Consider the following 18,312-nt stretch of genomic DNA (forward strand, 5'->3'; position numbering starts at 1 on the left):
AATATGCGCTATCATTACTTGCATATTTATTTTTCTTGATCATTGAAATTGCACGATAATTCAGGAAATTTAATACAGTCATAAATAAATGCTTTGTGGATTCTAGCACTAAATAAGTCTTTAATCTGGACGTCCACAATCCGGAATGATCTATAATCCGGACCTCAAAGCTACAAACTTTCTGCGCATGCGTCAACGCATGCGCATAATACGTTTACACATGTGCCTTTAATGTATAACAGAAGGTATAAGCTAAGCTAAAATTATCTCAGTTAGTGTTGCAGATTGCGTTGTTCCTTAATCTACTAATTGGATCCGGCTTATTATTTTTTTGCAGACTGTTAGAGCAATTTTAAAAAAGTAAGCTTGAGCTTTCGATTATGTCAAAAAGAATTTCCGATTCTGGAGCTACCAAAGGATCTACAAAGTGAAAGCATGTTTCAATGTCCATCAAACAAAAAGTGGAATTGTTTCAAAAAATGGATAACAGCATATCCTTTGATTCTCTAAGCATTCCGAAATATGTTTATCAATTTCACGCTGCTCTGCCGGTGGGGAACGTCGCAGAGTTCATTGTGCGCTCTAAGCATTACCCTTATCTTCAGGGCAGATGTTTTTATTTTATTTGGCTTATAATTCCTTACTAAATGTAGTATTTCATCTCGATGTGCTCCGTCTTTCATATGATTTAAATCAAATTCCTTGTCATTATAAATATCACGAATAAACATCAAATAGTTTTCTGGTTGCAGTTTTCTAATTTCGACTATGTATGCTTTACGCATGCGTGCGTTGAAAGAAATGTTTAATAAAGTAAACAAATAAATATTAAGTTTTTTTTTTTAATTTTTATACCCTTTAGATCATAACTGCTCTTTATTTCAGAAATTACGGTTTCATATTTTTAATTTTATAATTTCTGCATGCCATCTTACCAGGTTTAAACTGATGATCTATAATCCAGAAAAACCAATAATCCGGAATCGCCGATGTCCTGACGAGTCCGACTTTTGACTGTATATTCTTATGCTCTCAGCCCAGAATTTAGCAGCCCAAATACTAATAAAGGCATGTTTGTATCACATGTGGAGAAACTATATCAACAAATAAATATCTTTAATATTAAGCTTTTTTCTTCCTCAGGGAAGAAAAGTGCAATGTTTTAAGTAAAATGTCCTTTTAGTGTCTGAATTTAGGAAAGTAAAGAAAAGTTACAACCAGTCACAATCATCAAGCTTTTGTATGCACAAAGGAAAAACAAACATTTATTTTACAAGGCCACTATTTATTCGGCATTTAAAAGAAACAAACATTTGACACACATGATATGTACATTATTTTCTAAACTGCATTGTAAAAATGCACAATGCACTAAATATATTACAAAAGCAAATATTCATTTTATCCACATCACTTAAAAAATTAACAAGTGTGCGTTGAAATACATGCAAGTTTTACATGCACAGTTTGTCTAACATGAAAATATGACTAGGAAGAAATAATGATGACATTTTTAATGATAAATTTATGATGACAAATTTTATCAATATTTCTTTCATCAGATAAATTTGGTATAAACAACCACATTTGTTCATCTGAATTGTGATATTTTTGTTCATACAAAATTCTGAACTTCGTAAATTTAAAAAAACAAAATGTTGTTTCTGCTAAAATGGAACCAGCATATTTCATTGAATGCATAATAATTTTAATTGTAATTGTATAAAAGATAAATTTTTAGATAAAAAATTAGGATGTTGCATTTAAAAATACAGATCATATAATATTTCTAAGAAAAAAATTTTACGATAATTTTGAGCTTATAAGTTTTCCTTTTTATTTCTTTTCTTTTAGAATATAAATTTTAATAACTTGCTTGCATATTATTATAACACATGCTTAATGAAACAACAAGCTTTTTAACTATGCTGGTAAGCATGCAAAATTTTACTATTTGTCATTCATAAGATCACAAAATCTCAGCTTTTGATGGATTTTTATTCACTCCAATTCCTGATAACAATATTTTACTACTCATACAATATAAAATACTATAAAATTTCTTTCTTGAGAAGAATAAAAAAAGGAAGACCTTTTTAAGATCATGGCTGTACTTTCTTTAAAACTTAATTTTAAAATGTGCATTGATAAGAAAATTAAAAAATAATAATAAGTAACTTTAAATGTTGAAAAACAGTGTCTAAAACAGGAAATGAAATTTAGAATTCAAACATAATTCTATGTAAAAAAAAAAAAAAAAAAATTTCATTAATACACGCACATATAAAAGAAAACGAAATGTTTCAGGTAAGCTTTTAATTCCAAAGTGAGATAACAACTATAAAACAATTTATAGTTAAAATGTTGATAAGTGTTCTCTTTTTTCAAAAGCAACAGTTGGCACAAACTATGCAATCAATGACTTTTCGTGACTTTAATCTTCAATTTGCATAAATATTTTACAACTAAAGTCAGTTTTTTGTTATAGTTAAGAGTATGAATACATAAATTTATCTCTTATTTTATTCTGTTACTTTATCTAATGCACTTGTGTCTTTAGCATAATAATTAAGAATGCATATCTCAAATTATTGGGAAAATGGACGGATGCATCAGTCAAAAATTAAATTGATATATGAAATTTTACTCTGAGAATGAGAGAATAAACTTTTTAAAAATTTACATTTTTAAATGTAATATAAAATTTATAACTAAAACAGATAATAAGAAATCAGTGGCAACTCTAAAAATGTAAAGTATAATTTGAATTCTAAATTTTTGCTGACAGTCACCTATATAGAACAATATATTTAATAAACTAGAATAAAATGCTTTTATAATATACTTTTTCATGATTATGAGCTGTAGGGAAATTATTCTATGCAAAGTTACTCTGTATGAGAGCTGTTATATTTGGACACAACCTGGGATTCTGCTAAACTATTAACAGCAATTTATTTATAAAGAAAATTTTCTATTTTAATTCAAGGTACTTCTCATAACAGGGCACTATTCATTAAATATGAGCCAAATGTGGTAGTCTCTTCATATTAAGTCATGAAGAATTGTACTATGTTTAATGTGCGTGATGTAAAATTGTGGAGCACAAAGAACTACTGTTTTCCCCATGTGCACAGCAATTTATTTTCATTTAAAGAGGGGGAAGAGGAATTCCACAAATTTGGTATTTGCACATTTAAGCATTATATATACAGTCAAAAGTCGTTAATCCGGACTCATCGGGACTCATAATCCGGACTCATAGTTGCAAAAATGTTTAAGTACCGATTTCTGCTTGAATTTTATTAACTGGATCATAAATGCTGTGACACAATACAGCATTTTAATAGTCCCCTAATTTGTAATATTTCTTACAAATTGGGAAAAACCTATACAGTCAAGTCTTTAATCTGGACTCATCGGGACTTCGGCGATTCCGGATTATCGATTTTTCCGGATTATAGATCATCAGTTTAAATCTGGTAAGATGGCATGCAGAAATTATAAAATTAAAAATATGAAACCGTAATTTATGAAATAAAGAACAATTATGATCTAAAGGGTATCAAAATTTACAAAACAAAAGCTTAATATTTATTTGTTTATTTTATTAAACATTTCTTTCAATGTAAGTTGTTTAAGTTGCTTCGTTTTTACGTGATAATACATTCTCTTTAATTCTATAAACAGACATAATTTCTTGTTCAGTTACAAAGTTACGCTGTTCAAGTCCTATAATTGCTGTGTCTACCAACTAATTTGTCAATCAAAATTTTTTCGTTTTCAATAACCTCTGTCACTTTCTTCGCTATCGGAAGCGAATTATAATGACGAGGAATTTGATTTAAATCATATTAAAGACGGAGTACATCGAGATGAAATATTACATTTAGTAAGGAATTATAAGCCAAATAAAATAAAAACATCTGCCCTGAAGATACGGATAGTGCTGACAGATCAACTTCCAATTGATAGCGCGCCCGCTGCGGCATTAAAGATAAACAAAGTTTAGATAAACAAACGTTAAAGTTTAGATAAACAAAGGATATGCCTTTATCCATTTTTTGCAGCAATTCCACTTTTTGTTTAATGAACTTTGAAATATACTTTCGCTTTGTAAATCTTTTACATATTAGTAAATATATATCAGAAATTCTATTTGACATAATCGAAAGTTCAAGCTTACTTTTATAAAATTGCTCTAACAGTTTGCAAAAAATAATAAGCCTGATCCAATTCGAAGATTAAGGAACAACGCAATCTGCAACATTAACTGAAATAGATAATTAGATAATTTTAGCTTAGCTTAAACCGACCGTTATACATTAAATGCGCACTCGTAAATGTATTTTGCGCATGTGCACAAACATATTCGCAGCCGTAAAGCTCTTACGCGCATGCGTCAAAGTGACGCATGCGCAGAAAGTTTGTAGCTTTGAGGTCCAGATTATAGATCATTCCGGATTATGGGTGTCCGAATTAACGACTTTTGACTGTATTACATAATATATTATTATTATTATTATTATTACAAGATAATTTTTTTCATGAAGCTTTGTGTATCATTATGGTTACTACCATCTAATTAGATTTTACACTAATGTTTACGTTTGGCACTACATGATATCCCATCAGGGTTGGTGCGGTCACACTGGCTATAAAATTAAATAGGCAACAAAAATATTTAGAAGATGCACTGGGCAGAAAAATTCAGGGATAGTAAAATTGTTAGAATTTAGGTACACAATGGAAAGCAGGATTTAGGACCCATAGATGGCACACTGAGTCGCAAAATACCTGCTGCTGGCCCTGCATCCCATTAGCAAAAAAATACCTAATTTAATATCTATATTATTGAGATTGGTCTTTTTTCCCATAATTAAAAAGCTAAAAAATTACAAATATTTTCTTAGTCACATTTTAAGTTATTTATATATACATATATATGTACTAAGATGACATGGAGAGATATATATACACACACATATATGTAGAAAATTCTCATCTTTTTAATTTGTGTATAATTACAGTTTAAGTTTTATTTTTACTTCCTTGTATGAAGTAAAAAGGAAGGATTGTAATCGCGAAAAGTTTCAGGCAGCATATTTCAACAAAAATATCCATTTTGACCGCTATCGAATGCAATGTAGCGATGTTTTTGTGTGATATCTGTATGTAAGGACAGAATAAAAGACTCTTTGCCTCCAAAAAAATTATAAAACTGCTTTGAAATGAATTCTGAAGAGAATTTTTCGTGCCGTCTGTACGAACGTATCTCGCATAACTAAAAAACGAGTAGCCTCAGAACATTGAAATTTTTTGTATAGGACTGCTATAACATGTAGATGTGCACCTCGTATTTTGGTTACAGTCGGCCGCATTAAACGTATATAAATATATTTATATATATATCCACTCTGTTACCCGGCTGAGTGATCTCAGTTTCTTTACTCTTATATGTTTGTAAATTGTACATGTTTTGCTTTAAAAATGATTGAATTATGTTGTTCTTATCTTTTGGTTAAGGTTTTTATGCCTTTAGTAAATCTGTATGCAATTTTTTGAGAATTATCAACAATTTTAAAGCTGTTTAAGTGCCGCTAAGCCTAATAATTTTTTTGATGGCGGCCACTGCTTCTTTACATTTGAAACAGCAGACTAGTGGATTTGTTGCCAATCTAGAGAAACTTAGCTTCACAACAACAAAGATAATGCCTTCATATATTATTGCGAATTAAATCATGCTTAATTCTTTCTGGAATTTTTTCAAGGAAATAAGTGTTTAAGATTTACTTCATAATTTTTAATACATATATTTTGAGTTTTTATGTATTTTTGCCTTGTCGCGAAGTGAGAACTGAATTAATTGAATGAGAAATACTCAATCATCTGTGAAAAACTGTTTCTTTTTAATTTTGTTTGCTTAACTTCTTTTATACATCGTTCTAGCTTTATTATAGTATTTGAATAGAACATGTGGCAACGATTAGATAATTCTTTAAATGATATAAATTTTGTGCATTCTGAATTATAATATGAACAAAACATAATACTGTTAAATGAATCTAGCGCCAGAGTGTTGCTATAGTAAACAAATAGAGTGAATTTTAAAGAATGCATTTATTCTATTGTGGTTTATGCGCTGTTGGCGAAGTAGATTTAATTCAATCCAATAAGTGTAAATGAAATGCAAGAAAAAATGTGTATAATTTAATATTCCGTTCAAGGAAGTCATGTGGTGTATACATCAGATTTTTTATTTTACATAAATAAAACATACATAAATCTAAAATTCATAGGTAGTTTTTTTTTAATCATATTTTTAGATGTGCCTTTAATCATATTTTTAGAGGTGCCAATGATTATATTTTCTAACATGCATCATTAAATGAGGAAATGAAAATTTGTTACAGTAACACAGGAATTCTGTTAACATCTACAATAAACATATATTTTCACATATATTCCCCCAACCTCACACACACACACTAGCTTGATATTCATAAGTAATTCATTCATAAATGCATTTCATTTGTTAAGTACACTAAGAAAATAACAAATGGAAAGTATTTATAAATAAACTAACGGTAACTAGCTAGAGGGGAGGGGATACATGTGGATATTTATAAACAGCACAGAAAACCAATTCTGAAAATTTCTTTACAAATGCTCACTAAACATCTTTAAAAAAATCTGTTATATGCCCAGTATGAAAATATGAAATGAACTGAGTTATTTAATTAAGGCAAAGCACGCAATGGCTATATGCCTCTCTCTAACCAAATTTTGACAGCAAGTATTCCAAGAAAAAATGTGAAGTTCAGTTTAGTATGGAAAAATAAGATTGAATTAATAATAGTAGATATTCATAATTATATCCAATATAATTTGACAAACTATGATAAAATATATATTCTATTCTCTATATTACATCCATAGCAAACATACTGTACATTTCTGCAGAAAATATATTTGGAGATAAATTATATACAATAATAGGCTAGGTTATAGCACAATAAGACTTCACATGGTAGTTTTGAACATGGATCAAGTTTAATATTTTTCTTTGAAATGTTTGATCAAAGATTATCTAATTGAACTTGAACTTCTTGGAAATCCTAAAAGTAAATTTCATACACAAATATAGATAGATAAATAATAAATTTAAATTATTCAATTTAATTTAAAATACAGAATTAACAATCCTCCTAATAAAGGAAGAAGAATAAATTGATTACTTATCAAGTATGGCTTTGAAATTAATCCAACTCACTTAATGTATCTGTTAATCCAGAGTATTATTATGTAAACTCCCCTACTCTCAGCCAATATGAAACTCCTGCTGCTGATGTCACAACTATGCCACCACAGCTTTTCCCACCTGGTTTACTCAACCACCTAGTTTACTCTCCCACCTGGTTTTTATGGCTGCAGCTCTTAATCATTAATTTTTTCGCTTCAATTTCCTGAATTGACTTAGTGTTTACTTCATCATCTGAAGCAATTTTTATTCCAGCACCATCACCATCTGCTAGCCACAATAACTGCTATTGTTTTCTACAACAAATGCTACACACAGGATTGGACTGTGTCCTGGCACCTGCGACAAATGACTTGATGGGCTCAGTCAATAACACAGTGTTTCTCATAAATGATAAAAACTGATAATAAAGAAAACACTTTAAATAATGCTGAATGCGTTAATAAAACCATTAACTCACATCATAATGTTTCTATATGTGTGGTGAATATATTAAAATATTTTGTGCACATTTCTGGAGAATGTTTGCATATAACACAATGCAAACCTCAAAAAGAAAACATTTTAATACAATGTATAATAATAAACATCATATTTAGCCATGCAAATTTTTAGTCCCTTTTTAGTACTTTATTACAAGAAAACATAGGGGGAAATTATAAGGTACTTATAATTTACTGAACGGAAAGTTAAAGGACAGATTTAAGACAAAAAATGCATTTATAAAGAGGCATGCTAATATTATTGCATGTGTTGAAAGATATCAGATACAAGTAAGTAATATACATATATATTACTTACTTGTATACTCTTACTTGTGTTACTTACTTGTATACTTACTCTGGACACTGCTGGATACACACACACATTGAAGAGCAGAAATATTATGACCACGTACTCAATAGTGCATTGTATGTGTAATTGTAATTAGCATGTGGCTAAGCAGTGATCATGCGAAATCAAGAAATTTCGACATGGTGGTGTTTGAACTCTGAGCTACTGCTCCACAACATCCCAAATTTGCTTTATCGGGTTAATATCCGGAGAGCTAGGTGGCCAGGACATTAATTGGAATTCATTCTTATGCTCCTCGAACCACTCCAACACAATTCAAGCCTTGTGACACAGGCTTTTTTTTTTTTTTTTTTTTTTTTTTTTCTTCTAAAATTCCATTTTTAGTTCTGAAGGCAAGCAACATGTAAGGATGCAACTGACCTGCAATTATGTTGAGATAGTATGCAGCTTTAATGGTCTGTTCTACCACAACTAAGGGTCCCAGAGCCACCAACCTATGTATGTCCTGCTGTACAGGGTGGGTTCTATTTGTCTGGAAGATGGTGTAACTTGACAGAACCAACAATGTGATGAATGAGAAATCATGATTCATCCAACCAGGCAACTGTCTTCTACTTATCGATGGTCCAATCTCGATGATCACAGGCTCATTGTAGGCTTAGTTAACAATGACGCTTAGTCAAGGCACACGTGTGAGACTTTTTCTGTGCAATCCCATATCCAACAATGTCCGCTGAACTGTATGTTTTGAACACTTCATATGGACTTGCATTGCATTGGGCTATCAGCTGAACTATTGCTTGGCGCCGATTTTGCTGTACCAAGCAGGACAGTCTCCAACGTCTTTTTACTTTGGTGAAGCGTGGCCATCCAACACCTTGGTATCTACTTCTGGTTTCACCATCATTTATCCACTCTCATAAATGCTAACAATGGCAGTTCGTGAACAACCTACCAGTTGTTCTGTTTCTGAGATACTCATTCAGAGTCTTCACACCATTACAATCTGCCTTCTATCAAATTTGCTTAGATCAGCAGCCTTTCCCATCACTCGCAAAAGTAAGTGTAAGAATGATTCCTTACCTTCTCCAGCAGCAGTAAAATACCATTTCCACTTAATCACGTGTCCTCTACATCATCTGAACGAGTTCATTGAAAAATGTGGAGATAGTCATAATGTTTTGGCTTGTCAGTGTATATTACTTTGCATCATTCCCAATTCATGTCTCATAGATTACTAAAAATTTTTTAAATTTTCCAAATCATATGTTAAAAGCACTAAAGGGGAAATCATGAAAGAGATCTATGAAGATAAATAAGACATACATGGCCTGTGCTTAGCGGATCCTTTATGAAGCAGAAAAATTTCTAAGAACAGAAAACTCATATTCTTATAAAACAAATAATATTAAATTAAGCAGGAAGTGCTTAATGTAGAAAATAAGATAAGATAAGATGGTTAAGTACTTAAGTCTTATCCTGAACTTAAAGCTTTGGTACACAAAAATAATTTTGCTAGTGACTTGAAAACAAGTTGCTAAAAAGGTAATTACGGCTGTAGTATGAAATATAGTTCTTTATTTCTACTGGGAAAAAAAATGCCTTTCTCTTTCCTACAGTATATGATCAAAGCAGTTTTAAGAGTAGTAACAATAAATAAGGGTATTTCTCCCACCTTCTTGACACAAAAATTAAATCGTGATCGTGAAATCGTGGTGTGGTGGTCTGCATGCTCGGCGCGCATTCCAGAGGTCTGCAGTTTGATTCCGGAGAAGACATTGTTTATTTTTCATCTTCCTGCTTCCAAAATTACCTAGTGTTTCTACAAACTATATAATAATTTCTGTTTCCTAGTTTGGAAATTGAATGACCTATGAAGAAAATCATCATCATCCATGGCACAACAGCCCAGGGAGGGCCAAGGCTTTCTGAACTAAACATTTCTAACCAGTTCTACTAGCAGCCAAACTCCTCCAATGCTTAGTTTTAAGGGCTAAACAAATCTCTACAGCATCAATCTGTTAAAGTCTAGGTCTTCCTTTTCTTGTGTCACCTGGTCTAGCCGAAAAATTCTTTTAGTATGTTACTGTTGTTCATACAGATAGAATGTCCAGCCCAACTCTGGTGGCTTATTTAATATAATGAATAACATCTGGCTCTTTGAAAATTCGGTATAATTCAGTGTTGTACACCAGATATCATTTTCTTGACTTTCTCCAAAAACACTTCTCAAGACCTTGCATTAAAAATGAAGAAAATCATAAATTATTAATATGAGATTAATACAACATCATGTGCCTAAAATACAACGAAGTTTGAAAACTATTTTAGTAGTGCAGCAGATCTTTATTGGCATGTTATCTTCATTTTAGGCACCTACCAAAGCTGCTAATTTAGTATTTTTGAGAATTTTTAAGTGACCTGAAGATGTGAAAATCAGAGAGGGCAAGGTCTACGGAATATGGAAAAGGACCCAAAATGTCTTGGCCATACTCAGTAACTTTTTGTCTGACATTCATCGAAATCTGAAGCTGAGCATTTTTAAGATCGATGATAACACCTCGACGATGATTAGTTCCGGCTGCTTTGCTTTGATTTCCGCTTTTAAAACTGCAATTTGGGAAAAGTATTTTTCTGAATTTATTGTCCGATTTCGTGGCAATAAATTCATAATATAAAGTTTCCCTGTAGTCCCACCATACCTCATGTATTACTTTTTCGAGTTGCAGGCCTCCTATTGATATTACTGAAAGAGGTTCTTTTGGCTTACCCAATGTAAATTGCAACTTGTACAAAGATTTAAAAATAAAATTCTAAAATGCATTGCATTGAAAATCCTTTTGTATTATTTTTTAAAGCATGAAATTAATTGAGAAACCTACCTGATCTTTCAAGAAAAGAATGGAGCGAGAAATATAAAGTTTACGCAGTGTTGAATCAAACCTCCATAGATGTACAGCATGGCCTAGATTATAAAAATAAAACTGTTATAAAATAAGGTTTTTAAAACCAAAAGTTAACAGTTTGTATAACCTTCCCAAATCAGAAACTGATAAGGCTATTTTTATAAGTAATAACATAGACAGAATAATAACATTATTAGTTACAAATAATAAAAATCATAACTATCCAGGGGGTAAAACTCCAATATAAAATAAGATTTTTTTCAAGTTATTTCACAGGGCTGAATACAAGATATGACATAACTCATTGGTTAGCTTTCTATAATACGTGAATTACCAAAATGACCACTTTGATCTTACTGGAATCAACCCTTTGTCACATCTGGGACTAATTTTTTAAAGATAATTGATATTCCTTTTAAATTAACTGGATTTCAAATGCAAAAGATTTCTGTGTGTACCGTGAAATATTATAACCAAGAAAGACATGGTGTCTGAAGACGATGTCACAGAAAATTTGTCATTTTTAATCCAAGTAAACTTTTAAAGCAGAATGCTTATTATATTCCATTTTGAAAAAGGATACCTGAAACTTTTAGTTACAACATAAAGGAAACACATTCTACCACATCAAGACGACTCCAACAATGCATTTTTATATGAAATTTTTGATTCTTCTGTAAACAATTACAGTCTACAGCCAATGAGATCATCAGATCAGACATTATGATACCTTTCATTGTGGGATTAATTAAAAGAAAGGCTTAAGATAAATTCCAAACCCTGGAATTACTAAAGCTCAACATCATATAGGCTAGAAAAATATCCAGTTGCTTTAAAAAACAATAAGAAATTGTATGTTATTGAATCATACAGTTCCCACTATCTTTCTTCACAAGTACTATTTTCTTGAAACAATAAACAGCAACCTGCATTTTCTGAGATAACTAAAACCTAGAGAAGGATTTTATATGCAACTGAGAATGAACTAAATTTAAGAGCAATTTGGGAATACAGAATATTGCACTAAAATTTCACTTACATAATTACAATATTAAAATAAATTTTTGCTCTGATATAGTAACAAAAATGCAATTAAAAATTCAGTATATATACTACAAAGAAATGAATGTTCCAAAAATACCTACAAAAATTTTCATATGCAGTCAAAAGTCGTTAATTTGGACACCCATAACCGGAATGATCTATAATCCGGACCTCAAAGCTACAAACTTTTTGCACATGCGTCACGTTGACGCATGCGCATAGGCATTTACGCGTGCATGTAAGACCTTTACGGCTGCGAATATGCGTGTGCGCATGCGCATAATACGTTTACGCATGTGCGTTTAATGCATAACAGACGGTATAAGCTAAGTTAAAATTATCTAATTCAGTTAATGTTGCAAATTGCGTTGTTCCTTAATCTTCGAATTGGATCTGGCTTATTATTTTTTGCAGACTGTTAGAGCAATTTTATAAAAGTAAGCTTGAACTTTCGATCATGTCAAATAGAATTTCCGATATATATTTACTAATATGTAAAGGATCTACAAAGCGAAAGTATGTTTCGAAGTCCATTAAACAGAAAGTGGAATTGCTGCAAAAAATGTATATAGGCATATTTTTTGATTATCTTATCATTCAAAAATATGTTTATCAATTTTACGCTGCTCTGCGCGGGGGGGGGGGGGGGACAATGCAGCACGCAATGAATTGGAAGTTGATCTGTCAGCACTATTCTTATCTTCAGGGCAGACGTTTTTATTTTATTTGGCTTATAATTCCTAACTAAATGTAGTATTTCATCTCAATGTACACTGTCTTTGATATGATTTAAATCAAGTTCCTCGACATTATAATTCGCTTCCGATAGTGAAAAGTGACACAAAGTTATTGAAAACGAAAAAATTTCGATTGACAATATAGTTAGTATTCTCGACACAGCAATTATAGGACTAAAATCTAGAGAAGGATTTTATATGCAACTGAGAATGAACTAAATTTAAGAGCAATTTGGGAATACAGAATGTTGCACTAAAATTTCACTTACATAATTACAATATTAAAATAAATTTTTGCTCTGATATAGTAACAAAAATGCAATTAAAAAATCAGTATATATACTACAAAGAAATGAATGTTCCAAAAATACCTACAAAAATTTTCATTTGGAACTTTGTAACTAAACAAGAAATTGGAACAGTGGAACTTTGTAACTAAACAAGAAATTATGTCTGTTTAATAGAATTAAAGAGAAAGTATTATCACATGAAACAAAGCAACTTAAACTTACATTGAAAGAAATGTTTAATAAAGTAAACAAATAAATACCGTATTTACGCGAATCTAATGCGCATCGTTTTTGGCCAAATGTAGTACTCAAAATTGGGGTGCGCATTAGATTCGAGTGCAAAGTTCGCCGATGACGTCAACCAAATTTAAATCGTAACAATGGATTACTGTATTTCTCGACTACATTTACCGTTACATTTATCGTTGACACATTATTGCATACTGCAGAGTACGTAGTCACGAAATGGAGGGCAAGCAGAGAAGAATGTCATATGATGCTACTTTCAAACGTAAAGTTATTCTTTATCCTGAAAGAAATGGCAATAGAAAGGCTGGGAGAAAGTTCAACGTAGTTGAGAGCAATGTTCGCTTGTGGCGGCAACAGAAATTGGCTCTGTTTGCAACTAAAACTAGTAGAAAGAAATTCACTGGCCCTCGCAAAGGAAGACACCCTAAAATTGAAGAAAAGGTTTTGGAATTTGTACGTGAAAGGAGGAAGAATGGACAACCTGTGACTAGCGACACTATAAGAAATAAAGCAAAAGAGGAGGCTGAAGTTCTTGGAATACCGAAACGAGAGTTTAAAGCTAGCCGTCAATGGGTGGATCGGTTTATGAAGCGGATGGGCTTATTTCTAAGACGCCGTACAACAATATGCCAAAAGCTTCCTGCAGATTTTGAGGGAAAACTACTAACATTTTAGCAGTATGTCATCACACTTCGGAAGGAAAAGAATTTTTCAATGGGGCAAATTGGCAACGCTGACGAGACGCCAATTTGGTTTGATATGCCTCGTAACTACACCATTACGGAGAAGGGGACTAAAAAAGTTATCATCAAAATAGTGAATAAAGACGTTTACTATTAATCACTGATTGTAGAAACTGTTAGCTAGATAGAAATGTTACCATTTATTTCATGTTCATACTTTACGATATGTACCGTATATACGGTAGTGGTAATTAACAATGATTGTTTCACATAACAATAGCTCACTAATAGGTTAATTCTATGTTCTGTTACTTTATGTATAAATCCATTGTTGTATAAAATATGGTATCTAAATTTAAATAAAATTATCATACCATTGATCGATAGTTTATATACAAATCCATTGTTGTATAAAATAAGATTCAATAAATTCCTCATACCATTGATGTGCATTACATTCGCCGACAAACAATTTTTTTATTATTTAAAGTTTTAAAATGGGGATGCGCATTAGATTCAATGGCGCATTAGATTCGCATAAATACGGTATTAAGCTTTTTCTTTTTGTAAATTTTGATACCCTTTAGATCATAATTGTTCTTTATTTCATAAATTACGGTTTCATATTTTTAATTTTATAATTTCTGCATGCCATCTTACCAGATTTAAACTAATGATCTATAATCCGGAAAAATCGATAATCCGGAATCACCGAAGTCCCGACGAGACCGGATTAACGACTTCCGACTGTATATGTTTTCAGACTGCAGTATTAATCAAAATGTAGTTTTTGAACAGAAAATTTAAAATAAAGTTTTGTACTTAATAGTCAGAATTTTTAAGCTACTTAAAAACATATAAATTTTACTAATCTCACTACATGTTCATTAGCCAGGTATAAAACAATTTTGTAATGCTTAGGAATGGAAACATACTAAACAGCCAAATAAAATCATCCTAGTTAGGAACTTTAAATAAGGAACCAGAGCACCATATTTGCTTCGTGAATGATTTCTGGACCTATAATGATTGAGTATAATCGGTTCTAAATTCTAACTTTCTTTAGCAGACTTTAAAAAATCTGAACACATCATTGCTGTAGGATCTCTCCTACAGCAATGAATGCTTAGGATCTGCTGATAGCTTTGTTTTTATGTTTAATAAACAAGCTTTTACTTATATCAATGATCAAATTTGAAACATTTATTATAATTATCATGTAGTATTTCTTTAATGATGCAAAACCTACTTCACATACAATATTATTCTGGTCTATTACGCTGCCATTTGATATATCACGCAATTTTTCACACTGATTATGATTTTCTTGAAATTAAAAAGTTGGTTATTTTTTATCTCTCACCAATATTGGTACCATATAATCATTTATACCCAGCTAATGAACAAGTACTGGGAGTTTCCTTGTTTTAGTATTATATTGTATTATCACCTCGATTCTAAAGCTATAAATCTATAGAACCACTGCATTAAGAAAAATGTCTTTAAATTTTTAGATGCACTTAAGTTCCCAAAAAAGTTCCAATTTCCATATAATAATTTTTTAAAATTCATCTCCTTTAGCATGCATTTCTTTCAACTTGGTGTAAAATGCTAAAATATAACATATAAAATGGATGCAAATGAAAACAGAAAAAGACACCAATTTGTGAAAATGCTAAAATATAATACATAAAATGGATGCAAACGAAAACAAAAAAAAGACACCAATTTGTGACTCAATGTGGATCAACAATATGTTTTATCATAAGTAATTATGTAACTCAAATTGTTGCATAAAGTGATATAAATAATTCATACTAATTTCCTATGCCAAACATGACTTTATTGACATTTAATATTATAAATGCATTTATAATATTTAAATACCATATTTTGGAATAGTATTTTCTAGGTACAGTAAACAAAATTATGTAAAAAAATTGAATTTTACTTATATGAACAAAATCGTAGCTTGGGTTTTCAGTGCTTGGGGACAACTGAAGATTTCGTGCCCCCTCCTGTTTGCCAAGAATGGAAAACATTTCATTCTAAAACTTCATAACATCACTTTGCTCCCCCTGACTGATGAACCTGGGAACAGATGTCCTCCCTTGCTCCCCCCCTGTATATGAAACTGATATCTTTAGTTCCTTCACCCATAAAAGAATCATGAATAATACATTACATATGTAATAAAGTCATAATAATAGATAAAATTCTCTCATACATACCAGATTTAGCACCAACATAGTTTCCTTTCTCATCAGCTAGAAAGAACTGATCTGATTCAAAACTTATTTGCTCAATGTTTTGAACATTAATCATAATGTCTTCTCGTAAAGGTAAATACATTGTACAGCCTTTAGGTTTCCAATCTTCTGTATGATACACATAATTATTGTGCCTGACAGACAAAAATGTCTTTGCTGTAAAAATAATAATCATTAAAAAATAATAATAAAATGTAATATATAATAATATAAATAAATAATAATAATGTAAAAATAATAATCATTTAAAATTCATTAAAAAGTGTTTTAATGTTAGTTCAATATTTATAAATAATCTATGTTTTTATTAGTGTAAATACAAGCAAATATTTAATTTAATACAACAAAAACAAAATGTAGTACTTTAAGGAGGCACCACTTAGTGCCAAACATAATGTTGACATGAAATCTAACTAGATGGCAACAACCTTACCAGTATGTAAAGTTACTTGAAAAGAATGACTATTTTATTAAATCTACAATAAATAAATAAAAAATAAATAAATAAATAAAATAAAAAAAAACTAATAATAATAACACATAACAGATTTTTTCCAAATTAATTGCAGTTTACACAAGAGGCATAAAACCGATAATTTCATTTAACATTGCAAAAAATATCTGCATCTTTTCATACAATCATCGTCATGTGAATTTAATGAGGTAAGAATCTAGATAGTGGAATGCTGAAATCCGTTTTTCCGTTTTACACATGGCATCTTGTATCAGGATCAATAGCACTGTATGTGTGGTTATCCAGAGGCACCGTCCGTCATGCATGTAATTATTCACAATTAGCATCAGTGAGAATTATTCTTGAGAGTCGGTTCCCAAGAGGTATCATAGATAAGAAAACTCCTTATCATACAGGAATTAGGGAATGAGCAAAACACATTACATCTAGCCTAGGTAATTTCAAAAGCAAAAGTGTTTCTTACTCAGAAGTGGCCAATCTAACAAAAAGGCTGAATTGCAATACAGCTCCAGGATCAGGTAGGCTGGACAAGACCATAATAACAGAAATGCTTTGAACAGTTCCTAAGCTTGTGATTTACTTCCTTAAACATTGCTGGGAAATCAGATATTTTCCAGTTCCACTAAAGGATGCTGAAGTAGTCCTATTTCTCAAACAAGATTGCTTAACGGCACTGCCCTCCTCCTATAGATTAATTTGTCTCTTGTCATTAGATAAACTACTCATGTCCATAAATTAAGGATAATTCGGAGTCACGCAGAAATCAAACTCTAAAATAAATATATCACCTGTAAAATTACTACACACACATTCAAGAATCATATGCAAATTTCAGGAAGTAACCAGATGACACCGATGGTATGTCTAAATGACGAGAGTGTAAGAGAGTGATATATAAGGAATACAGGCAAAGAAGTAAAATTGTTCGCAGGCGTTTTATAAGCATTTCAGTGCAATAACCGAATAGTTATGACACAAAGGATGCATTTGGATGATTTTTTACGTGGTAGAATTATCGGCCGTCTGGAATGTGGGCGTACCCAACTGGAAGTATCAGACAAACTTGGAATTGCCCAGAGTGTCATCTCCAGGCTTTGGCAACGATTCCAAGATGATGGTAATGTGAGTAGACGTTATAGCACAAGTCGCCTCAGAGTTACAACGCCGAATGAAGGCCGGTATTTGGCAGTTACTGCCAAAAGAAACAGGCGGAGCACAGCCTCAGACCTGTCTCTTCAGCCACTGGTACGACAATTTCAAGGCAGACCGTGTACAGACGCTTAGGGCAGATTGGTCTATATGCTCGTAGACCTGTCAGATGCGTTCCACTTACTGCAACTCACTGTCGCCTGCGGTTAGCCTGGAGTAGAGAGCATGCATTGTGGACACCGCAACAGTGGGCTTGTGTACTGTTTTCTGACGAGTCCAGGTTTAGCTTGCAGTCTGATTCTCGCTGGACTTTCATACGGAGAGCTCCAGATACCCGTTACCACCAAGAAAACATCATTGAATGACACCGTTACGGTGGTGCAAGAGTGCTCGTTTGGGGTAGAATTATTCTGGGTTCCAGAACTGACCTGCATGTTCAAATTGAAACCATGA

The 18,312-nt window shown here is 31.7% G+C and overlaps 1 protein-coding gene across 1 annotated transcript in view; it reads right to left on the reverse strand.

Annotated features, from left to right (window-relative positions):
* Positions 1–1,264: 1,264 nt before the first annotated feature.
* LOC118183374 (uncharacterized) overlaps positions 1,265–18,312 on the reverse strand; it is a 35,039-nt gene continuing 17,991 nt past the window's right edge. The window contains exons 3-5 of the mRNA XM_035352889.2: positions 16,197–16,391; positions 10,939–11,021; positions 1,265–7,118 (exon numbers count right to left, since the gene is read on the reverse strand). Of these exons, the coding sequence (XP_035208780.1) occupies positions 7,080–7,118; positions 10,939–11,021; positions 16,197–16,391 (317 nt within the window). The 3' untranslated portion in view covers positions 1,265–7,079. The remainder of the gene's footprint in view (positions 7,119–10,938; positions 11,022–16,196; positions 16,392–18,312) is intronic.

This window comes from Stegodyphus dumicola, chromosome 11 (assembly GCF_044657685.1).
Source record: "Stegodyphus dumicola isolate Sdum_Otavi_A_Nest chromosome 11, ASM4465768v1".
Lineage (NCBI taxonomy): Eukaryota > Metazoa > Arthropoda > Arachnida > Araneae > Eresidae > Stegodyphus > Stegodyphus dumicola.